The sequence below is a fragment of the Podarcis filfolensis genome (genome assembly GCF_964270895.1).
Source record: "Podarcis filfolensis genome assembly, chromosome: 8".
NCBI lineage: Eukaryota > Metazoa > Chordata > Lepidosauria > Squamata > Lacertidae > Podarcis > Podarcis filfolensis.
The window spans coordinates 65445198-65472321 of NC_139611.1; the positions used below are offsets into that span (position 1 = coordinate 65445198).

The 27124-nt window shown below is 47.2% G+C and overlaps 1 protein-coding gene across 1 annotated transcript in view; it reads left to right on the plus strand.

The window, feature by feature from the left end:
- AHDC1 (AT-hook DNA binding motif containing 1) overlaps nt 1-27124 on the plus strand; it is a 194042-nt gene that overhangs the window by 6557 nt on the left and 160361 nt on the right. The window contains 1 exon segment of the mRNA XM_083626710.1: nt 15569-15669. Coding sequence (XP_083482836.1) covers nt 15569-15669 — 101 coding nt within the window.

Here is a 27124-nt window from a genome sequence, read left to right on the forward strand (position 1 = left end):
ATGATTCCACCCTCCTTTCTTTGGAGCAACAGATAACAGAGGGAAGGGGGAGGACTGTTGCTGTTTTCACGTTTCACACATGTGTGTGTTTTTTCCTTCTAGGAGAAAGGGGTTAAATTTAGTCAGTTTGGATAATCTGCATCCATGGACTTGCAAGTTCCTCATCATGCATGTTGCCAGTCCTGGCAAAGGGGGATGCTCTTGATAGTCTAATTTGCTTTATGCTTTTGAAGCAATTAATCAACCTCTGTCATTCAAACATGACCTTAAAAAATAAAATAGTATAGTAATATTCTGGATAGCCAAAGACTTGTGATGTAAGTATTCTTGATATTGGGAAGGGTTGTAGCTCTGTGGTAGAGCATCTGCTTTGCATGCAGGAGAACCCTGGTTCAATCACTGGCATCTCCAAGTGGGACCAGGAGAGAACCTTGCCTGAAGATCTGGACAGCCGCTGCCAATCAGTGTAAACAATACTAGATGGGTCCATGGTCTGACTTGGTATATGGCAGCTTCCGGTGCTGCTATCTTATCGCTGTCCCCTCCAAAGGTCACAGTGGGGTTTTCTTAAGAGTTCAGCATCCACTTCAAAAAGTTGTCACACTTTTTAAAAAACAACAACAATGCAAAATCTGCCATGGTGCATGGAAACTGACAGTGTTCTTCAGGCCATTCATGTATTAGCGTTTTGTCTGCCTCGTTTGTAGTATAGCATGAGTATGGTGACCATGATGCATGATTCGTGCTGCATGTGTGATGGGGTTATGGGAGACAAGATACAAGATTCTTGAACTTGTATGATCCTCCAAACGAATGAGTATCGCACAGTGTTGGATGTGAGCATGTGCTAGTACTTTGCACAGATCCTTGTGATGAAAAGCCCCATTGCATGGATGTAACTGCATGTTTATTCCTAGTGGTGGCATCTCCCCTGCTCGAGTCATTCACAAGAACTGTAGGCCATGAATCTGATGCATGTTTCCTTGGAAGCAAATCCCATTATCTTCAGTGTGGCTTATTCACTGTAAAGGAGTTGAGGGTTATTATCCAGGTCTCTTTCCATGCCTAACCTACAGACCTCTGTCATAAGGGGCAACCTCTTGAGCTCAGTCTCTAGTGTCAAGTGCATCAAATTGTGGATTTCTCTTAGATGCCTACTAGAACACAAAACTTTAATATGTGGTGCATTCTACCACAACATATATCCAAACATCTGCTGATGTATTTGTTTACAGTTGTTTCCCTTTACAGTAAAATGCTAGTTTAAAAATATCTGTCTACTGGCATTTCTTTTGCAAATTAGCAGGCAACCAGGCTTTTGGGTATTGCTACAGTTATAGGAACACAGGAAGCTTCTTTATATTGACTCAGACCATTGGTCATCAAGCTCAGTTTGGTCCACATGCTGGCTGGCAGTGGCGCTCTCCAGGGTTTCAGGCAATAGTCTCTCCTGGCCCTACCTGGAAATGCCAGGGATTGAACTTGGGACCTTCTGCATTCAAGCAAATTCTATGCCACTGAACGACATCCCTTCCTACTGGAGTGTTTGACTCTAGTGCCTGTTACAAAAGCATTTGTGGCTAATTCTATGCACGCTCTCTTAAAAGAATCAGCTTTAGCTTCAGCCTTGGTGCTTTGGAATTTGGTCTTTCCTGCTGTTCCACAGAGAAGGTAGTGGTCTTCTCAAGGCTAGCTAACATAGGTTGCTGCCTTTATACTGAGTCAAGCAATTGGTCCAACAAGCTCACTATTTTCTATACTAACTGAGAGGATTTCAGGCAGGAGTCTCTCCCAGTCCTATTTGGAGATTCTAGGAATTGAACTTGGGATCTTCTGCATGCAAGGCAACTCTGCTGCTGAGCTGTATTCCTTACGATACCCGTCTAGGTATCAGTCCAGGGATTGAGAGCATTGACTTGGTGCTCCCAAGATACATGCACTGCTGCAGACCCTTGCCAGTCTATGTGGCTAGCAGTAAGCAAACAGCTGGGGACCATAGCAGGGCTGGTGTTTTGGGGCAAAAGGGTACTTGCCTTTCCCTTGATGCTTTATTGGGTGATAAAGCTCCAGAGTGTAACTGGATCTAAAGCTTGCATGCCTCGTTCTAGTATCATTCATGCAGCATAGTATGAGTTTAGGTGGTGCTTATTTTAAGTTGGATCTGGGGTCTGTTTTGGCTTGGCTTGGATCAGGTGAAGTAGGAGTGTGTTCTCTGCAGGGACAATTCATGCTTCTATCAGCTGACCAAAACTTAAGTATCCTACACCAGGTATCATAGAATCATAGAACTGTAGAGTTGGAAAGGAACAGTTGGCTGTGACTCCTGAGCAGATGCATCTCTGGTGCCTGTTGTATTGGAGTAGGGGTGGGGACATTTTAGCCCTCCAGATGTTGGACTCTCAACTCCCATCAGCCTTAACTGGCATGGCCAATAGTCAGGGATGGTGGGGGATGTAGTTCAACAGCCTCTAGAGGGCCAGAGGTTCCCCATCCTTTCGTTATAGCAGGGTTTCCCAAACTTGGGGTTTCAGCTGGTTTTAGACTATAATTCCCATCATCCGTGACCACTGGTTCTGCTAGCTATGGATAATGGGAGTTGCAGTCCAAAAGCAGCTGGAGACCCAAGTTTGGGAAACTCTGTGTTAGAGGAAGGAACGGATAGACCTCTAATGAAATTGGTATTAAGGTGTTACCTTGGTTTTGTTAGCTTTTCTAGTTTTTTTGATCTGAATATTTCAAAGAAATAGATATCCTTTCTGGCAAGTTTTACAGCACTTGGTTCCAAAACAAAAATCCAGTCTCTAGGCATATTTCCACAAAATGTTTGTAAAGTATTAATTACTTTCAGGGTAAAATACACTAAAGCTGAACTCTGAACCCTACCTACCCAGGAATAAGCCCCATTGAATTCAGCAGGACTTACTTCTGAGTAGACATGGCTGGGATTACCTTGTAAATCTTCCAGCTCTTCTTGTATAAGAAGTTTTGGCATTTTGAAGCCCAGCCATATCTTTGTATTAGACATCCCAGGGAGCAATACTTGGGGTTGGCCTAAGATATTTTGCTGCCTAAGGCAGAGAATCAAATAGTGTCCCTCGCCCACCTGAGTCAAGGTGCATAGCGTCCAAGGGCGGCCAAGTTATTTCTCACGAGGCAGAAAATACCACAAGCACCTTTCCCCCCTCCCTGCCAGTAAAAATACAAAAACAATAAATTAAGTAACCAGCAATTTGCTGTCTTTTCATTATATTCAGAATCAGCTGCCTGAGGCAGCCTCCTCATTCTGCCTAATGGTAGGATCGGCCCTGGCAATACTATGTTGTTTCTCCTTTGACATTGTGTCCATACGGTGCCATATGAACTTCAGAAGATGACACCAGCTAAGAGGTTAATAGAGCAGGATTCAGGTGTATGTTCATGTTGTTCTTCTGTTGATGTTGTTTTAAACCCAAAGTAGTTGTATCTGAATTATTTTGCCCCATAACTACTTCACTTCTGTTTCTTCCCTAAGCTGTAATTACTGTAGTAAATAATTGCTGTAATTATGAGGCCTTTAAAACAGAGAGAGCGAGTGAGCGGGGGATGGATGGATGGCGTCACTTGCTGTCTGTAGAAAATTGTGGTTACTGTCATGTACTTGTACTTGGGTGTATTTTGAGAAAAGGATGCATGGGTGTCAATTGGAGATGCTTCAGGCCTAGGTGAACCTTTCATTGTAGCCCAGAGGTAGGCAAAATAGAGATCAGGATATCCTGGTAATGATCTGGGGTAAATTGGAAATGGACTTCCAAAGCAACCACCAGAAGACTCGTTGTATTCCTGAATTATGCTGCTAAAGCAATAAACGTCATGGGGAGGGGAAGACAAGGAGTGGATTTTGTAGGGTGTGAGGGCCCTGAGCTCAGTTCCTGGGCTGAGGGTGTGCCTGCACAGGGGCACCCAGTTCTATAATTCTATAACCCATTGACTTGCTTTAAGCCATTGATTTGCTCCAGACCCTGGACAGCGGACCCCATAAAAAACCAAACTAGATCCTGCAAGGCTAATGTTCATACAGCCCTGATGTAACCTGTCGTCCGCCTGAAAGCCCGCCCTTTCCCATTGAACCTGTCTTAATCTTTCAGCTCTGTTTAGAAGGCTCTCCTCTGTATGACTGTAGGTAGGTGCAGACTGGGATAAGGGCCTTTTTTGTGCTGCTGCTGCTCCATTTACAGAACATTCTCTTCCCCAGGCTTATGAGGCACCAGTATTGGTGCCCTGCAAGCATCAGTCTAAAAACTTTTTATTCTCCCACACTGGACTGGGAGCCTGCCTTTAATATGCTGATACCAGAGGTGGCCTAAAGATACCAGAGGTGCCACAGTATATTCTACTGGCTGTAATTTGTTTTATACTGTTTTTTTTTTAATAATAATAATAATAAGAAGAAGAAGGTATTTTCAAATTGCTGCAACCTGCCCTGGGACCTTATGTTAATGGGCGGGTAAGAAATCTAATAAATAGTAGTAGTAATAGTAGTAATAATAATACACAGCATGCAGTAATCAATTAAAAAATTCAGAATACAGCATCAGAATAATTAAAGGCAGGTGAAGGCAACAGCCACAGCAGAGCAGATTAGAGTTAGGCTGTAGACAATCTCCAATTTTAAAACCCTTGATGCCGGGGCATCTTATTGTTTTGTTAATAAATTTACATCTCTCTTTAAATAAATGTTTCCAGGGCAGCTTAATCAATGTTCAAGGGGAAAAAACCCGAACATTTCAAAATGTAATAAAGTGGGAATGGCAGACATGTTGTTGGGCTCGGGTCCAGACATTGGTGGACAGTTGGCCATGCTGTCCAGGGCTGATGGGGAGTGTGCCACACTGACTATCCCTTTAGGAGGGAGCGTCATTCAGTGTCCGAGCTGCGCTAAAGGGGAAAGTGCACGGCTAAGTCACTGTACCTGAATACAACACAGCAGGCCAGTATTATCTCCATGCAGTAGATCGGAGGAGGAGGTTGAGAAGCAATGACATTGGGATCTGAACTGGTGACTTTGAGATGATGAGATTTAGGAGAAGGGGCCACAGCTCAGCAGTTGAGCATCTGCCACGAATGCAGAAAGTCCCTGATTCAATCCCTGACATCTCCAGGTGGGGCTGGGAGAGAATCTGTGCCTGAAACCCCAGAGAGCTGCTGTTGGTCAGTGTAAATAATGAGTCGGATGAACCAATGATCTGACATAACCTAAGGCAGCTTCCTGTGTTCCTCTGATCTCACTATCAGCATGGAGGAACATCTCTCTTTCGCTCACCCACGCTCTTCCCTACCCTGGAACTTCAGTAGAAGGCGGTGCAAACACACCTGGATGTTTTTTCCACAGCCTTAGTTAGCTGGTGCATATTTGCTCCCAAAGGTGGATAATGTGGTGGTGCTTTGGAGAGGTATGGGAGTGGACGATGGGGCGGCCCTCGCAGGAAAGGGAGTTCGGAGAGGCAGCTGGTGTTGCAGCTCCAGGTGCATAGCAGAGTAGGATGGTGCTGGCTAAATGATGGCGGAGATGCCGTTTAGTGAGAATCTGCAGCTCCTGTTCCTCAAGGGAAAGGGTTGCTGGCTGTTCCCAAATGGCACCCACCAGTTGGTATGTGGGAGCTGGTGTTTGGTTACTCTGCTGCTCAAAGGGGACTGTGAATGGGATCAGCAGGTGGGGTTTGAAAACACATGCAATACACAGCAAAGTTGAAATTCCGCTGGGGACTTAGCTGGTGGGGGTGGGGTGGGGCGAGCACAGCCTTTTAGCACATGTGCAGGGAACCCAGCTCCATTGGCTGAAAAGCTCAGGGACCTAGTCCACCTATGCAGTCGAATGAGGGGGTTGAATGGACTGCACTACTTTAGGCTGCAGGGGACTGGGAATATCATATTTGAGGGGTGGGAGGGAGAAATTTCTGCATGTCAAACAAAAAACTAACATCAAAGAGAGGTTCTGACTAGTTTTTTTTAAACTCTGTAATGAGATTTTCCTTGGGGTTTTCTTCAGTAACATGATCCCACACATAACAGCCTCAAGTGGCACAGTTCATTATTTCACTTCAGGACTGTACTGTTTGGCTGCCTGCATATCATACGTGGTTTTCCACAAAGAGTGCTGGGAACTGTAGTTTTGTTAAGGCTGCATAGAATTACAACTTTGTCAGGGGTACACTATGGTTTGCAGAACTATTGCGGGGAAAACCAGGTGCATTAAGTATACGGTGGGGATGTGACCTGTGTTTATCAAGAGTTCTCTGAGATTACAAGGTAGGACATGGCAAATATGTTAAGTTTTCCTACAAGTTCTGGATATCTACACTGTATGAAAGGGGGGCGGCTCATCTGCTTTCCTCCACTGAAGCAGAAGCATAATAATAATAATTAATAATACAGCTGGGCACAAAACTCCTAGTGAAGATCCAGTCCTCTGTCCTGAGGGCACCTTCAAACTTTTTTCCATTATCGGAGGTCTGTACCTTGATAGCATGGTTGAGAACGCAAATCTGTTTCTGAGAGAAGATGGGTACACTTGCATTTTGAACAGCAGTTTCGCCAAGTCCCATCAGCCTCAGTCAGCATGGCCAGTGTTGGGGGATGATGGGAATTGTAGTCTATGAGCATCTGGAGGGCATTTCGCCACCCCACATCTACAGTGCTCAAGAACTGACTTCCCTCTTAAGTCAGACAACTCCAGTAGGAATATAATGAGAAGAGAAAGGTGTAGAGCTGAAGCAAGCACAAAGAAATTGATAGCAAACAAGAACTGCATGGTGCTTTGTTGTAGGAGGGAAGGTGTACAAGCTCTATCAGTGGATTTCACAACAGCAGCATTTGAATTTTACAATGAGTTTAGGTTGCCTTGGTAGAGAAAAGAGAAAAGAACCTGTTCTGCAACCTTGAAATCCAAGTCCTTCTCCCCTTGCACCCTGTTTGCCACCATTCAGCTTGCATTTATATTTGTCTCTCTTTTAAAAAAAATTAAAATAAAATAATTTTGAGATTTTGTGTGTGGCTTCTTTTGCTTTTAGCATTCTTTTTTTAGCAGGAAAGGAAAAATTGGTACAACTGTAATTACTCAATGGTGCATAAGAACATGAGAAGAGCCCTGCTGCATCAAGCCAAAGACCCATCTAGTCCAACATCCTGCGCTCACTGTGGCCAACCAGATGCCTATGGGAAGCTTGCAAGCCAGACCTGAGTGCAACAGCACTCTGCCCACCTGCAAGTCCCAGCAGCTGGTGTAAGGAGGTATACCATAGATTCCGGCGTATTAGGCGACTGGGCATGTTAGATGACCCCCCCCAAATGACAGCTGCAATTTGGGGGTTTGTCTTCTAAGCCCAGTCGCCTAATACGCTGGGCAGCTCCGCGCTGGGAGAAAGCCGTCTGGAGCAGAGCGGAGCCCGCCCCCCTGCTGCTGCTTCCGAAGCAGCAGTGGGCGGGCTCCGTGCCGGGTGGCTCTCTCCTGGCGCGGAGCGGAGCCCGCCACTGCTGCTTTGGAGCCGCTGCCGCCACAGCAACTCTGGAGTTGCGGCGCTCATCTCGCTTTACAGTGGTACCTCGGGTTATATATGCTTCAGGTTACATATGCTTCAGGTTACAGACTCCGCTAACCCAGAAATAGTACCTCGGGTTAAGAACTTTGCTTCAGGATGAGAACAGAAAGTGTGCAGTGGTGGCGCGGCGGCAGTGGGAGGCCCCATTAGCTAAAGTGGTGCTTCAGGTTAAGAACAGTTTCAGGTTAAGAACAGACCTCCGGAACGAATTAAGTATGTAACCAGAGGTACCACTGTATTGGCCGAGGGAGCCGGCGTACAGCTTCCGGGTCATGTGGCCAGCATGACTAAGCTGCTTCTGGCGAACCAGAGCAGCGCACGGAAACGCCGTTTACCTTCCCACTGGAGCGGTACCTATTTATCTACTTGCACTTTGACATGCTTTCAAACTGCTAGGTTGGCAGGAGCAGGCACCGAGCAACGGGAGCTCACCCTGTCGCGGGGATTCGAACTGCCAACCTTCTGATCAGCAAGTCCTAAGTTCTGGCGTCCCCAATACCTACATACACTAGCATAAACTGCTTAGATGTCTTTTGTTCTGGTCAGTAGTATATCAATTTTGTAAAATAAATAAATAAAAATAGTGGGCAGCATCCCTTTCTTTTTTTGCAAAAGCTGGGAGATACAGACTCTTTTTAAGGGGGTGTAGCTCTTTCTTTCTGACACTGTGTCCTTTTTGCAATGTGTTTGTATTATTTGTTTTAAAATGTGTAAGAAACTCCTACAGAAACAACAACACAAAACAACCCACAAAAGGTGGCTTCCAGCAATATTAAAAGATATCAGAATACCTTAAATCACTCATTGCAGCAGCAGTAGTGCAGACTCAAAATAAAACAGCAACTGATATCAATGGTCTGCAAAGGCCTGGGAAAGTAAGTAGGGTTCTTAGCCAGGGCTGGAAACGCATCACATTTGGTGCTTGCCTTATTTCAGAGGGGGAGGTTGTTCCATGTAGTCTGAATGTTTGTGATGTTTTAAGGGGGTTGCATTTTGGGGTATCACAATTACCTTTAATGCTTTGTCAGATTGGGCTCTTCAATTGTTTTGGCATCGAAATGGAATGAATTGACTTGTGATTATCTTTCCTTCCCTGTCCCCCCCGCCCTTGTTACCCACGGTGGCTTGAAGGAACAGCAGCAGAAGAGGCTAAATAAGTAGAACTTTGCGGGTGAGGAGCTGAGAGTGCAGAGGGCACATGCCAAGTGTGGAAAAAGGGTTTATTTATGGTAGTGGCGGAGAAACGAGGGGGAAGGAGGGAAGAATTCAGCTGGGTTTGTGGAACGGGTGGATAGAGGCTGATGAGGGCTGCAAATGCATGGAATGGGCTTTGGTGGGAACAGGCAGAAAACCCATCGTGTGGGGCATTCTTTCCTAGGCCTGTGCAAAGTATTGGTTGGAGCTGGGGATATGTGGCTTGTAACAGCAGCATGTTAGGGAGAAGACAACACAATAGCACATCTGGAGGGCACTACTGGCTGCCCCTGTTTTACACTGGCTGGCAGTGGCTCTGCATGCTTTTGCATGCAGAGCATGTGCTCCATCCCTGAGCTGCAGCCCCATCCCACCACCATTGCAGGTAATGTTGTCTAGCTGTGTCTTCCCCAGGCTTTCCAGCATCGTAGAATTGTTGGAAGGCACCCAAGGGGCATCTAGTCCAACCCCCTCCAATGCAGTAATCTCTTTCCCAGCGTTTGACTTGAACCCACGACCCTGAGATTAAGAGCCTTATGCTCTACCAACTGAGCTATCCCATTGCCCCGGGTGTCAATTGTGTGTGAGATAAGGAACTAATGTACCCCTAGCCCTCTTTTTCTTGGTTTTTTTGGCTACTTAGCCTCCGTTGTGGACTTTCTGCTTTCCTTCGCAGTCTGCTGGCCTGTGTGGGCCACTTAGGTGCTCTGTTCTGTTGTGGTTCTGCACCTTAAGGAAAGGTGTTCACTGCCCCGTTGGTCCTGTGGGCTCTTTCCCTTGCCGGCATTGCTTTCTAACATATAACCAGTGAGGGTGTGTGGATTCCCTTTCTGAGCTGCACAGCCCCCTAAGCACCTGGCCGTCTGTTAAGGAGTTTGCCTTGCATGTTTTTCATAGTAGCCATGAAGCAAGCTTTGCTTTGTTAAAATGTGGCAGTTGTCGTGTGTGGGAGACCCAAGAAGGACAATTGCAACCCCACTGCCATAGTCGTGAGTCTCTGCTTGCATTAATTTGAGTATTACAGTGGTACCTCGGGTTACATACGCTTCAGGTTACAGACTCCGCTAAGCCAGAAATAGTACCTTGGGTTAAGAACTTTGCTTCAGGATGAGAACAGAAATTGTGTTCCGGTGGCGCGGCAGCAGCAGTAGTCCCCATTAGTCAAAGTGGTGCTTCAGGTTAAGAACAGTTTCAGGTTAAAAATGGACCTCCGGAATGAAGTAAGTGCTTAACCCGAGGTACCACTGTATAAGAAATGGGCTGACAAACAAGTCACTAGTCCTTAATATTTGTGTTAGACTAGCCTTTGCCAAGCAAGTGCCCTCCAGATATTTTGGACATCGGGTTGGCTACCTTTTTATTTCTCTGCGTGTTGTTTCCAGAACGGGCATCAACAAGACTGTGTGTTATAATTCTACAATACCAAAAGTTTATGTGTGGTTGGGAGGGGGGAGAAGTTGCAGTTGCTCTTTTCTGCCTCCAGAAGTCCTCAACGTTTATTTTTATTTTTTGAGATTGAAGGCACGATTGATCAAAGTTAGTGTTCCAAACCTTCACAACTTCTATTTCCTTCATGAAACAACCAAAATACCAGTGGAACTCGACCCCCTTATAAGTAGGAAGCTTATTTTGGACTGGGCTGTGTGGTTGGTTTTTTTTTTATAAAACACCCTCTGAATGGCTGACAACCCTCTGGAGGAATAAGCTGGGAATGAGGGGTCAGATTCCATATTGGAAGGGATGAGGGGCAGGCAAAGAGAGCAAGGGCAGACAGTAACGCACCCCCCTTGCCGAAAGTGCCATTTAATGCGCTAGTTAAAAAAAGAAAAAAGAAAAGCGAGGCAGAGAGTCCTTCTGCTCACATTGGCTACTGAAGTGTCACAGCTGCCTGCTGTCCCCCGGGTCACTCGGGAGCCATTGGGCAGCTCGGAGGTAGCTGTGTGTGCGGTTGCTGAGTCTGTGAGGAATACAGATTGCTGGGAAGAGGACTCGGGTGGAGGGGGGGCGAGGAGGGAGGTGTCTGAGGCAGCCAGGCTGGCGTGTGGGTGGGGGCGATGTCCTCCTGAAATGCCTGATGTGAACTGTAATGGAACAGGATCCAAGCCTGGAGGGACCTGCTTAGTGTAACCCTAGCTGCCATCTCCTTGTGAGCAAGAATGGGAACTGCTACCTATATCCCTGGGCTCCCTGGAGCGCAAGGTATGTGGGTCTGCAGGGTCAGTGGTGTGCAGCTCAACACATGGCTGGCATCTCTGCCTGACTGATCAAAGGTAAATTCCAGAGGCCTCTCTTCTCCCTCCCCACCCCCCTTCCAGCCAATGTGTAAATCCTCACTGGAGGCCTCTGCTCTCTTCCTCTCCCCAACTCGGAGGCTTTCCAGGTGCAATTTGAGGAGTCATTCTCTCTCTGCTCTTAACCCCCTGCTCCCCCAGGCGCCCAGCTCTGCCCTTAGCTCTGCACTGCAGCCATCTGTACTCCTTAGTGCTCATAATGCTCGCCGTTAAATGGAGATGGACACAACCCAGAAAGCTTCCTCTCACACTCTCTGCTGGTCCATTCTGTATTATTATTTTTTTACCTCTTCTTTCTCCTCTCTCTGCCCCCCCCATTTTCCCTTTTCTTTGCTCTCTGATGCTTCAAACACCAAGGTACCCTAAAGGCAGCAGAAACACCTAGCAAGCACATGCTAAATATTTGAACAGGCCTGGGTGGGTTGGAATCTTTCCTGTTCATTTCTCCCTCCTCCTCCTCTCTTCTTCCCACCCTCCCCAATTGTTTTCCTTCCATCCTTCTCTCTCTCTGAAAGAGGGGATAGTGGTGCAGGAAGAAGCTTGTGTAAAACAGACAGATGGGGCAGCCAGCTAGCAAATTCTCTGCACAAATATGTGGTTTCCCTCTCTTCCTGCCCCTTCCTCCAAAGGCCCCAAGGGAAGTGCAGGTGTACTTCAAATCTCACCTCTACTCATGATTCCATACCCCTGTGAAGCCAGCAAGAGGATGTTTTGTTATGATTGGAGAAGAGTACCCTCCTCCTTTGGTTCAAGTATAGGAAATGTAGTGGCATCTTCATAAACATGACCAAGAACCTTGTTTTATAATTTCAGCTGACTGAAACCATTTTATCATGGCGTGTTCTGTAGTCCAAGGTCCATGTCATTGTGTGCATGAATACAGACCCTATTCCTTTTTCTATCATTTCCAGTGTCCCACTTCCTCCATGCATGTTAATGCCTTGGTTGATTGGGAAATCACAAACAAACAATCACACCCTAGGCCAACCCCAACCTCTCTCACCACCAAAGGAACACAAGTGAACAACACAAGCACGCTGACACCAAACTCTACATACATTAAGCATAACAGAAACACCGCTACCCGACCCCACCCCCATCCATCTCCCCTCCCTCCACCCCCTTTCTTTTTTTTCTTTTTTTCTTTTCTTCTCTCCCTAATGCCTCATCAAATGAAACAGATTTGTAAAATTGTTACATGGAAGAAAAAAAAATACGAGGCATTACACTTACACTGTAAAACAAGAAAACCCTTAATTATATATATATATATATATATATATATATATATATATATATATATATGAAATGATTTGGAGGTAGTGTTAAGTGATCCTCTGCAGTGGATTCCACCTTCAGCACAATATTAAGGGCATAAGAAGAGCCCTGCTGGATCAGGCCAAAGGCCCCTCTATCTAGTTCAATATCCTCTTCTCACCGTGGCTAACCAGGTGTCTATGAGAAGCTCCCAATCATAGCTTGAGAGCAACAGCAACTGGTGTTCTGTCTGTGGAAGCAGAATGTAGCCATCGTGGCTAGTAGCCATTAATAGCCTTACCCTATGTGCAAAGGGAAATCCCCCCCCCCAGTTTTTCTTTCATGCTGGTTTCTGCAGAACCATGCCATTTTCTGCCACATAACAGCAGGTCCTGGGGTCCCCTTGTGCATTGCTGACCTTCCTCCAAACCCTAGTTGGTGCACGGAGCAGTTCGACAGTTGTGCATTTGCCTTTAATGGGACTTGGCTGACGATAATTGCTCTAATGATGACTGAAGTACAGTGGTACCTCGGGTTACATACACTTCAGGTTACATACACTTCAGGTTACAGACTCCGCTAACCCAGAAATAGCACCTCAGGTTAAGAACTTTGCTTCAGGATGAGAACAGAAATCGTGCTCCGGCGGCACAGGGGCAGCAGGAGGCCCCATTGGATAAAGTGGTGCTTCAGGTTAAGAACAGTTTCAGGTTAAGTACGGACCTCCAGAACAAATTAAGTACTTAACCTGAGGTACCACTGTATATGGGAAGGTGCTGTGCTTCTAAGATGCCTTGGCAAGGGGTATTAAGTAGTGAGAAGCCCACCTCTCAGCGCCAATCCTGCAAAGGCCGCATCCTTTGATACGTGTATTTCATACAGTTCACTGAAATTTACTCTCTGGAACTTTCTTCTGGATGGAGGGTTGATGAACATGCTCCCCTCAACAGATACCCGTGGTGTATACGTGGATGAGTGTGCCCCAAACTTAATGATCCTTCAATTACCCCCATGTGAGTATCCACATTCCCTTACATGCCCAGTAGTTGACTAAAACTTGCTTGCAAAAGCCAGCCTTCATCCTGCACCCCTACCCTAGCACAAATACCTTCTGCTTCTGAGCTGTAACCCCGCAACCCTCCCTCACTTCCCCTTGTCCAAAGCTCTTTGTTTGGGGTGGGGGGTGCTGGGGGGGCTCTCTTCCTGCTCCGCTCCCCTCTCCTCAGCATTCCATGAGAGTGAAACACAAGCGCTGGCAGGGACCATGTCTCTCTCTCTCTCTCTTTCTCTGGCCCATTCTCCAATTCCTGAACAAAGCCTGCCCCAGCTCTCCTGGGAGCTGAGCCTGAAACAGGAGAGGCCGCTGCTGCCTGGAATGGTGATTGCTCCTTTTCGGCCTACCTCAGGTTTCCATTGTGGGAGCTGGAGCTCAGGTGGGGGTGGGCTGGGGTTGAGGAGGGCAGAGGCAAGGATTGCAGGATTCTTGTGGTCGCCCCTAGGCAGTGCCCTTCACCACACCCCTCAAATCTCTGGCGAGGGTTCTACCGGTTGACTCGGTTTGTTGAAATGCTGCAAAGTCTCTGGCTGTGGTTGCACATCCAAGGCGTCTCCTAAAGGCCTGGGGGCTGGCTTTGCCCTTGCCGCAACAGCGTTATTGCAAAACTACAGGAACCTTCTGATTTTCCACCCTGTCACATTTTTAGCAGGACTCCTTCTAGGTCATGCCAGTTGGCATGGAAGCCTTCACCTCAGGCGCAGGAAGATCTTGCACCAGCTTCTTCTTTGTTAGGTAAATGTGGCAATGCAATTCCGCATGAATCCAGAGCAACCTGAGTTTCTTGTGCCCTCTTTGTCAACCAAACAGGCACGTGGGAGATTTTGGGAGCTGTTTCTCCTTCGTTTTGGGAGTTCCCTGTTGACTAAATGTTGGGCACCCTAGCATCAAGATGATAGTGCTCGGGGCTGTGTGTTAATCTGTGATTGTGCCGTGGGAGCCTAGCATTTGGCATTCTGAGCGTATAAAGTCCTGGCTTTACTTTTTATTTAAACGCCATCAGGTTTCTAGTCCTCACTAGCTTGAAAATTTCTAGTCCTCACTAGCTTGAAAATTTGTAGACAATTCCTGATGCTGGAGCTGAGTGGTAGCAGAGAGAACTAAGCAGAAAGAAGGTGGAAATTGGAGTTCTTTCCCCTTCTTCTGCATGGGCTAGCAAATGCCAAATAAGTTATCCAAAATAAGCAAATATGTGCAGGCATCTTCAAATTTGTACAAAATGATCAGAACCCCCCCCCCCCATGGTGCAGAATTAGTGTTATCTAGGAGCAAACTTTGATCAAAATTTTGTTTAATGTGCACATAACTCTGGTATTGAAGTTGCTTTTAGTTCAGGGATTTTCCAAACCAAATTCCACGTGTGATTGCCAGCAAAGGGTGCTGGGTAAAAACTGACTGCTCCGGTGATGTAGAAAGCAAGATAAGAGCAGTAGCAAAAGGCACATGATGATGAAAATACAGGAGCAGTGGCTGGAATAGGGGAGTTGATCTCAACAGCCCCCTGAAACTATGCAGACGCTCTGTAGGTGGTTTTCACCCCCTCCCCCTGCTTGCCAGCCTGGTAGAAAGTTGATCCTGTACAGTATAGTAAATAATCTGCCTGGTTGGTGCAGCGCAGCTGCTGAAGAATGGGTTTGTGTCTGCAAACCATCCATTCAGGTCTTAGGTCCCACCTACACTATAAGTTTCCAGTAGTATCATACCACTTCAAACAGCCATGGCTCTTCCCCCACCCCCGCAAACAATCCTGGGAACTGTAGTTTGCTAAAAGTTGTTAGGAGACCCTCTACTCCCCTCCCAGAGCTACAATTCAGATCCATTTCCATCTGGCTTTAGGCATGGCCACAGAACTGAATCATCCTTGGTCTCCCTGATGGATGACCTTTGCAGAGAGTAGGATGTGTGACCTTGCTCCTGTTTCTTGATCTCTTGTTGGCATTTGATACCATTGACTATGGTATCCTCCTGGACCAGCTCTGGGAAATGGGAGTTGGCGACACTGTAGGTTCCAGTCCTACCTTCAGGACTGAGTCCAGAAAGTAGCACTGGGAGAGTGGCAGCTATGTTATGGTGTGCCATTCTGGTGCTATTTGAGATCTACATGAAGCCGTTGGGAGCCGTCTTTAGAGTTTTTGGAGCGAGGTGCCATCAGTATTCTGATGGTGCTCAGCTCTGTTTCTCCATTACATCTGAATCAGGAGAGGCTGTGCAGTCCCTGGGCCATTGCCTGGACGCAGTAGGGAAATGGATGAGCAGAAACAAGCTGAGCTTGAATCCTGGCAAGATGGAGGCATTGCAGGTGAGTAGCTCCAGTGTCCAAGAAATGGGAAAGTAACCTGCCCTGGAAGTGGTTGCAATCTCCCTGAAGGAGCAGCTTCATAGTTTGAGGGTGCTTCTGAATCCAGCTCTGCCACTGGAAGCTCAGGTAGCCTCAGTGTCTAGAAATGCCTTTTACCGGCTTGTGGTTGGTTTGACAGCTAAATCTTTTCCCGGACCAGGAAAGCATTGCCATAGTAGTTCATGCGTTGGTTGCTTCAAAACTAGACTACTGCAATGCACTCTATGTGGGGCTTCCTTCACACTTGATCTGAAAGCTGCAGTTAGTGCCGAATGCTGCAACATGATTGCTGACAGAAGCAAGACCCCGTCAGCAAATAACACTTGTGCTCAGAGATTTGCACTGATTCCCGATTTGCTACTGGGCCAAGTTCAAGGTGTTACTATTGGTATCTAAAGCCCTTAACAACTTGGGACCAATTTACCTACGAGATCTCCATACCCCACATTTTGCCCACTCAACCGCTTGGATTGGTGGAATTGGCACTACTAAAGGTGCCACATAATACCTATTTCTCATTTGTAAGAACTTGATTGTTTAGTGTAGCAGTACCTGCACTTTGGAACTCCCGGCCTGTTGAGATCAAGCAGGCATCTTCACTGTACTCTTTTTGACACCTGTAGAAAACATTCCTGTTTAGACAAGCCTGCCCAGATGCTTAGAAAGTTCAGGTAATTTTAATCTGTTTTAGTGTTTTAACTTTGGTGTGTTTTAAAGTACAATTGTGAATTTCTTGATTTTCTTATTTTATCTTTTTGCAAACTGCTTTGAGGGTTGTAGTTATTGTTTGTTTTACAATCAAGTGGTGTATAACTTTTATTAAATAAGTAAATAATACAATTCTCAGAGTGGTTTAACAATCAATCTCTCTGTAGCTCTGTGAAGGGAAATAGGGGTCGCCTAACAATTCTGAGCAAACTACAGTTCCCAGAATTCTTTGGGTGAGCCACGACTGTTTAAACTGGTATGATGCTGCTGTGAAAATATAGTGCAGATGGGGCCTCCGTTTTGTTTGTTTTCCCAAGTCCAGTTCCTCTCCCCTGCCTTCTTCCCTCTGGACCCCAAATGAAAGCCAACCCTTGTGGAACACAGTCCCCGGCAGCGAAGGTTGTTTTAATGGATGCATTACTTTAAATGAGCCCTCTGCCATCTGTTCCACCCCCTAATTACCAGTGCAAAAAATAACAAAACCATAGCTAGCGCAGGAGAAGCTAAAGATATAAGTGATTTAAATGCACCAATCTAGAGCTCTGTAAGCATCTGGGATGGGAAGTGTGTTTTCCTCCTTCCTTTGCTCTGCAACAGGAGGCTGGGTTGGACCATGTTGTGAGTAGGAGGGGGCCACTTTGCTCCCTCCTCCTCCAACTGAAGAAGACTAGCTTTGCCTCAAGGCTAGATTGGATTTTAAGCTTTCAAAGTGCAAAGAAATGTTTTGCCTCTTCCTTTGTGGGTGCTGGTGCATTGTGGGAATGTGAGGGTGTGGGCTAACCATCCGTTCTGTTTTTTCCATTTCTGGGAGGCCCATTGTTCTGATTGCCTTTAAGCACTTTGGTGGCTTTAAAAGCAGCTGATCCCGTGTGTAATTGATCCCTGTGGATAACTTCTCCCTCACTCTCTTTCTCTCTGTCTTTCTCTCTCTCCCCTCCCTGTGCGGAAGAAGAAAATTCGGGGGAGTTGCTCCTACAGCACCCTTGATGCAGCCTGCAAAGTATTAAATTGATGGCCCTGCAGAGGGGAGCTCACAGTTTAAAGAAAGCAGAGCAGCAGATGATTAAGTGAGCGAAAGAGGCCTGAGTTGGAGGGGATGGGCAAAACAAAGTGTGTGTAACTGCATCTCTTACCTGTTGCTCTTCAGTATTTACGTGACATTGGATGCAACCATTTTAACCTACATTTTCATTGTCCCTGCAATTATTTCCTATTTCGGGTATAGGCAGAAGGTACAGCAAAGCAATTCTTGCTTGCTTTCAACAAGTAAAGGGACCCCTGACCATTAGGTCCAGTCGTGACCGACTCTGGGGTTGCGGCGCTCATCTTGCTTTACTGGCCGAGGGAGCCGGCATACAGCTTCCGGGTCATGTGGCCAGCATGACCAAGCTGCTTCTGGCAAACCAGAGCAGCGCACAGAAATACCGTTTACCTTCCCACTGGAGCGGTACCTATTTATCTACTTGCACTTTGATGTGCTTTCGAACTGCTAGGTTGGCAGGAGCAGGGACTGAGCAACAGGAGCTCACCCCGTCACGGGGATTCGAACCGGCGACCTTCTGATTGGCAAGTCCTAGGCTCTGTGGTTTAACCCACAGCGCCACCCGCGTCCCTCTTTCAACAAGAGGGCATCCTTAAAGCAGATAGTATTGTAGAGTTGGAAGGGACCCCAAAGGTCATCTGTTCCAACCCCCTGCAACACAGGAATCTCAGCTAAAGCATCAAGGGTGCTGTTGGCCATTAACTATGCCTTAATAGATATGGGTATGCACTAATGTTTTGTACATTTGAAAAACATGGGATGAATATGTATGTATTTGATCAGGGATGGAGAACCTTTTTCAGCTTGAGGGCCGCATTTGCTTCTGGGCAATCCACTGAGGGCCACATGCAAATGATGGGGAGAGCTAGAGGCAAATGTGGGCAGAGCAACAAATGTGAATATTACGTTTCTAGACCAGGTTGGTTTACACATACTCTCATACACCCTTCTCTATCCAGACAAACGAGACATTTTTAGCGTTCAGGGACACAGTCCAGCAGGAAAAAACCAAAACATAGCTAAATCGGTAGAGCACAAGATTCTTAATCTCAGGTTCATGGGTTCAAGCCCAAAAGATTTATGCATTGCCGCGGGTTGGGCTAGATGACCCTTGTGGTCTCTTCCAGTTCTATGATACTATGAAACCAAACCATGGGGTGTGAGGCGGGATCAGTGAGGAGTGTGAAATGAGAGTTCTGAGGGCCAGACAAACCCTCCAAGTGTCCCTATTTTCCAGGGGCCACCCCAGTTTAGAAAAGCCATCCCGGTTTCTTATTTGATCCCAGAATGTCTTAGGATGTCCCTATTTTCATTGCAGAAATGTTGGAAGGTATGGCGTTATCTGACCCGCAAGCTGTCTGAAGGCAATCCTTTATAGGGAAGTTTCCTTTTAATGTTTAATGTTGTCTTATGTTTTTATATATGTTGAAAGCTGCCTAGAGTGGCTGGGGCAACCCAGTAAGATGTGTGAGGTATAAATAGTAAAATTATCATTATGGAATGGGGGCGTCCCTATTTTCATCAGAGAAATGTTGGAGGGTATGGCCAGATAGAGGTGATTGGAGGGCCACATTCAGTCTCTGAGCTGTCACCTAAGCAAAACTGATGCAAATCAGCCTTGCATGGTAGGTGAACTCTGAGGCTTCTAGATGTCTGGCCTTGGTCCAGGAGCATGTCACACCTGCACAGGGCTTAACGTGCAGGTGGTAGCATGTGTCTGCAGTTACTGGTGTAGTGCTGATGCTGCCCCATTGATAAAGCTAGTATGCGGCGTGATCTGTAAGGGAAAGGCCATATCTCAGTAGTGGAACATACACTTTGCAAGCAACAGGTCTCAGTTTCAGTGCCTGACATTTCCAGGAAGGACTGGGAGAGATCCCATTCTGAAACGCTGATAACACCAAGGTTGCAGGTTTGAGGGACAGCTGCATATTCCTGCATTTCAGGGGGTTGGAATAGATGATCCTCAGGGTACCTTCCAACTGTCCAGTTCTGTGAAACCCTGGAGAGTCTCCACCAGGCAGGGTAGATAATACTGTGCTAGATGGAGCAATGATTCATCACTTGGTATAGAGCAGCTTCCTATGACCTGTGTTTGTTTCTCACAGGGGAGTGTGTATGGCAACTGAATTCTATATTACTTGGTGTTGGACTTCAAATCCCATAGCCATGCTGGCTGGGCTGATGGGAACTGAAGTCCAGTGCATCAGGAGAGCCACAGGTTCCCCACCCTTGCTTTTAGGCTAAAGCAGAGATGACCAAAGTGGTGCCCACCTGAATTGTTGCCAACTACCACTCCCATCAGTCCTGACCATCATCTCTGCTGGTTTGGACCAGCAGGCATTGGGAGGTTTTATTATGTCCATTGGTTTTATGGTCTTTAATGTTAGGTCTGTATTTTAATGAAATATTGAGTACAGCCCCGAATGCCTTTATGCATGAATTATAAACATTAATAACAATAGTAATAATATCATCGGCAGGGCACCACATTGGCTACCCCAGGATTAGTGGCTTGTCAGAGATGATTGATGTGGCATGTAGAGAGCAGTGTGGCCAGATCGGAAGTGGCCTTGCCACATTGAGTTCAAAAGTACATATTTCATGTCACTTCTGGGGGTAGAGAACAGAATTTTGTGCATTGCCAAGGGAAGCTGGCTGAACGGTGCTGATTGGTTGGCCTTCTGTGATGTCGCCAAGAAACCTATCCTGCCTCCAGTGGTTTCAGGCCATGAATTTTTGTGCTGTGCTTGAACGATAACCTCTTTTTGCATAAAGCTTAGTGGGAGGGGTATGACCTGACCACTAAGCCAGTATTCGATTCCTCAACAAGTACACCTGTCACTTCAGGTTCTAATGCTGGAGGGAAAGTCAGAATTATACCATGGGTGAGGGATGCTTTGTGGATACACTTCCTTGCTTGTTCATTTTCTTTGTGCTGTCCTCAGTAGCCTCTTTGCTCACTCTCCAAAATCTGTGTTTGTTCTGTGGCCTCATTCAGACTATTGGAAACAAGCTGGGAATGTTCAAACTCCTTCCTCTCTCTGTTTAATGCAATTCATTGATTGACAGGGCATCTGAATGGGCAAACCTGAGGGGGAAGTGGTAACCACCAGAGCAGCATTGGAAGCAGATGTCAAAGTGAGGTTTCCAGCTTTGGTTTGGAGGGCAAGTGCTAACCATAGTTTACCGATTATGATGCCTTAGCAAACTATGGTTTGTGCTACACAGGAAACTGAGTAATAATAATAATAATAATAATAATAATTTATTTATACTCCACCCATCTGGCTGGGTTTCCCCAGCCACTTGCTGAAGCCACGTGCTAGGTAGAAGGAGCACATGAAAATGCATCTTGCTTCCTGGTTGAACTAAGTCATTATTTGGAGACTATGCTGACCTGATTGACTGACCATAATGCTAGAAAGCAGCATTGCTGTTTAGACAGTCCAGACAGCAGGCATAAGCAAACTCGGCCCTCCAGATGTTTTGGGACTACAATTCCCATCACTCCTGACCACTGGTCCTGTTAGCTAGGGATGATGGGAGTTGTAGTCTCAAAACCTCTGGAGGGCCGAGTTTGCCTATGCCTGGTCCAGAGACACTCCTCTCAGTGGTAGGGTGCAGCTTCCTTACTATTCAGGTGTGCGGCCTTGGAATTCTTTTCCAGATCAGTTTCTGTGCCTACAGTTCCAGATAGTGGAGATGACCAGCTTTTCACCAGCTCCTCCTGGTGGGAAGGCTGCCCCACAATGCACACTTCCTCCCTGGTCTTAAAAGGCAAATGGTCCTTTCGTGCTGGCTTTTGATTTGGGATTTCTGCAGCAGAAGGAAGATTTAACTTGCTTCACGGTGGGATCCATGGCAACTTGATCTTATAAGGGGGCCTGCTGTGTACTCTGTTCCATGGTAAGCTGGAATCTTTTGTAGTTTGGCTTGACTTGTGAGCAGAATGCAAGGTGGTTGGCTGCTTCATATCATCACGACTGAGATGGCTCCCACCCCGTGCTACTTTTAGAAAAAGGTTAATGATGTATTGGCCATGAGATCAAAATATTTGCTGGAATTGCGAAAGTGGCGTGTGGTCTCTTGAGTGACCAACATGGCCATGTATATTAACCTTTCTACTTCCAATAAAGTATATATGTGAGAGTGTAGCTATGTCTGAATGGCAATATCTCAGTTTTAAATAGGCTAAGACATGAAAAAGCCTTTTGGCTGCATGCACAGTCCCTTTGCAGAAATTGTCAAACCTCAAAGTCTATAGTTTCCTATTTAATCTAAACCAGGAAATTATGCTTAACGGCTTTGGAACAAGCCAGGATATTAAGCCATGGTTTGACATTGGCTTAAAAAACTGGCTTGTTCTGAAGCAGTTAACCATAGTTTTCCGGTTTGGATTAGATGGGAAGTACTTCGTGGGAGACTTCCTGATTTGTTTGCTCACTCTGGTGAAGGGAAGAACAAAGGGGCTATAATGTGGCTCCTTCATATCTTAGCTTATTAAGCCCAGGTGTAGCTGTCCAAATGTGGCCAATGTGTCTCAGTATCAATTGTGCCATGTTTGCTATGAATCTGCTGCAGTCGGCTGGGCTCCTGTTTCACATTTGGGTCTCTTGAGCATCGGATGCTCCAGAAACTCTGCATATTTTCCTCTGTTTTTCCAAGTCCACATGAGCAGCTTGTGCTTCTGCAGCTGCTGGTTCCTTCGACAGCGGTTATATGGCACAATGCTGCACTCTTTAAGCAAGCCTTTCTCTCTTCCAGAACTATCCAGTCCTGCTGTAGGTTGTAGGGTTCTTACTTGCTCTGCTTAACTGATCAAGTTTCAGGTAGGACATAGGCTTTGTTTCCCATCCGTGCATTTCCCTGCCGCTCCCCACGTCCTGCTGAAAGCCTGTAACTTTTTACCACTCAAGTACTATTTTTGCGTCAGTGACATGTCACAGAATACACCTGCGGAACACAACAACCAAACACCGGACGGGAGGCAGCCCTTATCGCACAACCAGTGGGGTGTAAAGCTGTAAGATGCTCCATCCTCTGTAAGAAGCCTTTCATGCAGTGCTGTGTAAAGAGGAGGCATGGCCAAGGAAGAGAACAGTGTTACATGGAGGAATCAAAACAGGAACCAGAGGAGACTGCTTCCTACCTCTCTTGGTCCATGGCAGCAAATGGTCCCAGGTCTTAAATCAAGAGCAGCTGGATTGATGGAGGATCCAGGGAGTTGCCCAGTCTGTGCAGCGTTCAGCAAGGAGCAAACTGTGACAGGCATAGAACTGCCCTGCTTCTCTCCCCACAAAAATAAAGAAATGTGTGTGTATGTCTTTGTTCCCTTGTGCTCCAGCATCCGTGCGTTAGATTGCAGCAGATGCACAGGCACTGCAGGAAAAAGGGGAATTAAGTTGGGCTGGAGGAATTTTTAAGATTGCTGCAGGCCTGAGGGTCTTAGACACCCCTGTGGAGATGGGCAGTCATGCAGAATTAATCCTATCGGCATCCTAGCTTGGCTTCAGCGGGTACAGATCTTCTGGAGAGGAGATGGGGGCAGGAAAAGGAGAGAGGCTGTGAGTGTGGGGGGGTATGGGGGGGAGAGAGAGGCAGCTCTTTGACAGGATGTTAAATTTTTATAATAAAAAATTAAAAGCCTTAACATTGCCTTCACGGGGCTTGCAGGAGCAGGGAGATGAGTCAATTCTGCAAGGACTGAGAAGGCAAACTTGTTTGCTCTGTTGGGCAGATCCTCAAACACTCTGTGTGTGTGTGTGTGTGTGTGTGTGTGTGTGTGTGTGAAGTTATGTGCCCAGTTATGTGCCTGGGGTCATATCTTGCTCCACTGAAGCAAGGCCATTTTTTGCATTGATGAGAAATTGGGTTTTGACTGTGTGCAAGGGACACATTTGCCTTTCCCCCCATAGATTTTCTTGCCCTCACCCCCCCATGTCCTGTGTCTTTCTCTCTGCTTACTTTTATCCTAGCTCTCCAATAATGAGAGGCTGTTTTGCTCTTCAAAGGGAAGACTTGATCATCACACCCCATGGCACAGGATTGTGATGTATCAAGAGATGAGGGTGGGTGAGTGCTGAGCTTTTGAACCACAGGCACTAGGAAGACTCCTCTCTCTCTCTCTCTCTCTCTCTCTCTCTCTCTCTCTCTCTCTCCCGCCCCCATGCCTCTGTGACCAGCAGCATGTGACTGATGAGAGCCCTCATGTTTTAATGGGTGATCTCTCCAAACAGTAAAGCAGTCCCCCCCCCCCAACTCCAAATCACATGGCTTGCCATGCCACCAGCTTTTTGGGGGGTGGGGAGAAAGGGGGTCTCCAAGGAGGCCACAAATTGTGTAGGCCACCTCTTTCTTACCAGGGCAACACATGCTTCCCTCTCCCAGAGACCGTGAGAATTGCCCCGTGCGCAGCCGCCTTGCTGAAGTTGGACGCGCTCGTGTGGGAGAGGGCAGGAAATGACAGTCCTGTTCTATGCAAAAGCAGCAAAGGAAGTCTCCCCCCCCCCCGCCACTTTCTTTCTCCCTCCTCCCAGCTCCCGGCTCCCACCCCCATACCACATGCCCTGTGGTGTCGTGGCGCTTTAAAGCTGGGCAGGGCTGCCGTCCATGGAGTGTTCTGCAGCTGTTGCCTAGCCCTCTGCTCCTCTGTTTTATAAATAATGCAGCACAGAGGCGTGTTGGCAGAGAGCTTCACAGACAGTTGGATCGAAGGAGCCTTCAACACATAGCAGCAGGCGGGGGGGGGGGGCGGTTAGGTGGAGGTGGTGTGTGCATGGAGTGGGGAGGGGAGAGAAGCGATGCAACTCTAACCTTGTGGTCACTGAAAGTAGAAAGGTTTCACATTGCTTGCTCTGCTGTGTGAAGGGCAGACGCAGCCCCTGGGTATTGGTCAGATGGTTCTTTCCTGTCCTTACGGTAGATCCAAGGGGAGATAGATTTCGGAGCGGGGAGGGTAAGGTTGCTATTATTTATTAAATTTGTATGCCGCCCTTCGTCAGAAGACCCCAGGGTGGTTCGCAACAGAAAAATACAGAGTGAGAATTCAAAATATGTAATACAAAAACAAGCCAATAACCCACCTTCTACAAACAGAATATTAATCAGCCAAATGCCTTGTTGAAGAGAAACATTTTTGCCTGGCACCTGAAGATATGTAATGAAGGTGCCAGGAGAGCCTCTCTGGGGAGAGCATTTCCCAAATGAGCCACTGCAGAAAAGACCCACCCATTCTCATGTTGCTATCCTCCAGATCATCTCTTGTGTAGGGGCACACAAAGAAGGGGCTCAGATGATGATCATAGGGTCTGGGTCAGATCATACGGGGAGAGGAGGTCCTTGGTCCATTTAAGGCTTTATCTGTCAAAACCAGCACTTTGAATTAGGCCCCGGATTAGCAGCCAGTGCAGTCAGGCCAGGATTGGTATAATGTGCTTAAACAATCTTTCCCTGGTGAGCAACCAGGCTTCCAAATTGTTCTCCAGCTAAAGTTTCCGAACCATCTTCAGAGGCAGCCCTACGCATAACATGTTGCAGAAATCTAGCCTAGAGGTTACAAGGGCATAAACAACAGTAGTTAGACTGTCGCTGTCCAGATAGAGGTTCAGCTGGGCCACCAGCCAAAGCTGATGGAACGCACTCCGCACCACTGAGGTCACCTGAGCCTCAAGCAAAGGATCCCGGAATACCCTGCTCCTCCAGAGGGAGTGTAACCCCATCAAGAGCAGGCGATCTCCCATCCATCTGGTCTAGGGAACCACCCACTAACAGTGCCTCAGTCTTAACTGGATTGAGCTTCAGTTCACTGGCTCTCATCCAGTCCATTACCAAAGCGGGACAACGGTCCAGCTCACCCACTGCTACACATGCTGAAGTACACTCCCCAAGCATCACCCTCTTGAAACGACCATCCAAGTAGGACAGTGGCTGTGTGCTTCCCCCACCTTTGAGGTAGTGTGCCTCATAAATATCATTGGCTGCAACTTGCAAGTGCAGAGAGTGCTATTGCACTCAGATTCTGCGTGTGGGTTTTCCAAAGGCATCTAGATGCCCACTGAGAACAGGATGCTGAACTAGATGGGCCTTAGGCCTGATCCAGCAGGACTCTTATTATATCTTATGAGGGCTGAGGAGCTGCTTCTTCCCGGCTGGAAGCTGGGACAGTTACTTTCAAGCCTTCACTAAGGTATTTTTCACCAGAGGATCACAGAATGCTCTCTAGATCTTTAATTTACAACTTTCCACTTTGCTTGGGGTGGTTGGTTGTGGTAGAGAGGGGGGGTAGGATACATCTAATTGCAGTGGGCGATGCAGAGAGGAGGACCTGCGAAGACATTGTACAGGCATTTGCCAAGGTGAAAATTGGGAGGCCTTGGCTTACTCATCCGCTATGGTTACTAGCATATGCTTTGAGAAAGGAGTAAGAACATCCCCCATCCTCTCACCCCCAAGATCCCTCAGCGGCAATTGTGAAACACACTTGTTTCTGCAAAAATCAGGAACAGAACCCCTGTGGCATCGTTCTGTCTTTCCACAGGCGTTCCTACCACTGAGTACAGTCTTCGCTTTGGGGATCAGGGGGTCAATTTGTGCAGAGGGAGTGGGGAATGGTGAGGAGAGAAGCAGCATGCGTGAATACCAAAGCCGGGTGTGTGTAAAGAGGAGGAAAATGGTATTCTGGAAGCACCCCGTGGAGACTCCAAAGGGACACCCACGCATGGCGGGGGCCATTGTGTCCTCTCTGCTTCTCCGTGGCCCAGCTGGACCCTGGTAGATCCCAGCTTGAAAAGGTTACCATAGCAACCTGCAGTTGTTAAACTAGCCTGAGTAAACATTAACAGAGAGACCCCCTGTGCGGTTCAGGGTCAGAGGCCGGGGTGCTTGGCAGGAGACTTGCGGGGGGTGTCGGCTGGAAGAACCAAGGGCGGGGGAGAGAAGGCACTAGTCAGGGGTGACTTTTGTAGCTGGATGCGAGGCCTTGTCTAATTTTGGACCTGTGGTTGTCTGGCAGACCTGCCCTGTGAAAGTGAGTAGAACTGAGGGGCAAATGATGGCCGGGATAAAGGGTCCTCCCTCAACTTCTGCCGTCCAAGCTCCATTATTGCTTCCTGACTCAGAAACCCACTCTCATCCTTATGAGGAGAGAGAGGTTTTAAGGTTTAAGTGGAGAGAGACAGTGGTTGGGTTTTTGCTTCGCGTGCAGAAAGCCCAAGGTTCAGTCCCTGGCAACTCCAGGTAGTCTGAACGCCTTCCTGAAACCCTGAAGAGCTGCTGCCGGCAGTGTAGGCAATACTGAGCTACAATGGCCTCGCTCTGTATAAGGCAGCTTCCAGCTTCTATAAATACCCCAGGCTTAGGGACACATGCTAGGAGATTGGGAGGTGTGGGGCTTAAATCTTTGGTCAAGATAGGAACACTTTCAGCTGCAAACTGGAGGTTTGGAGGTTCCATTTGCAACATGTGGGCAGCACTGAGGAAGGGAGAACCAGGCATTTCTGGATTCATTCCTTAAAGGGTGTGTCTGTGTCACTTTCTCTGGAGGGAGGACTTGAGCACCAGCCTCTCCCTCCCCATGCAGTTTCTTGCCTGGCTGTCCACAGAGCCAGGAGGACGTGGAGGGCACGAGGGCAGCCTGCCTGCTTCCCTTGTATCTTGGGAACAAGC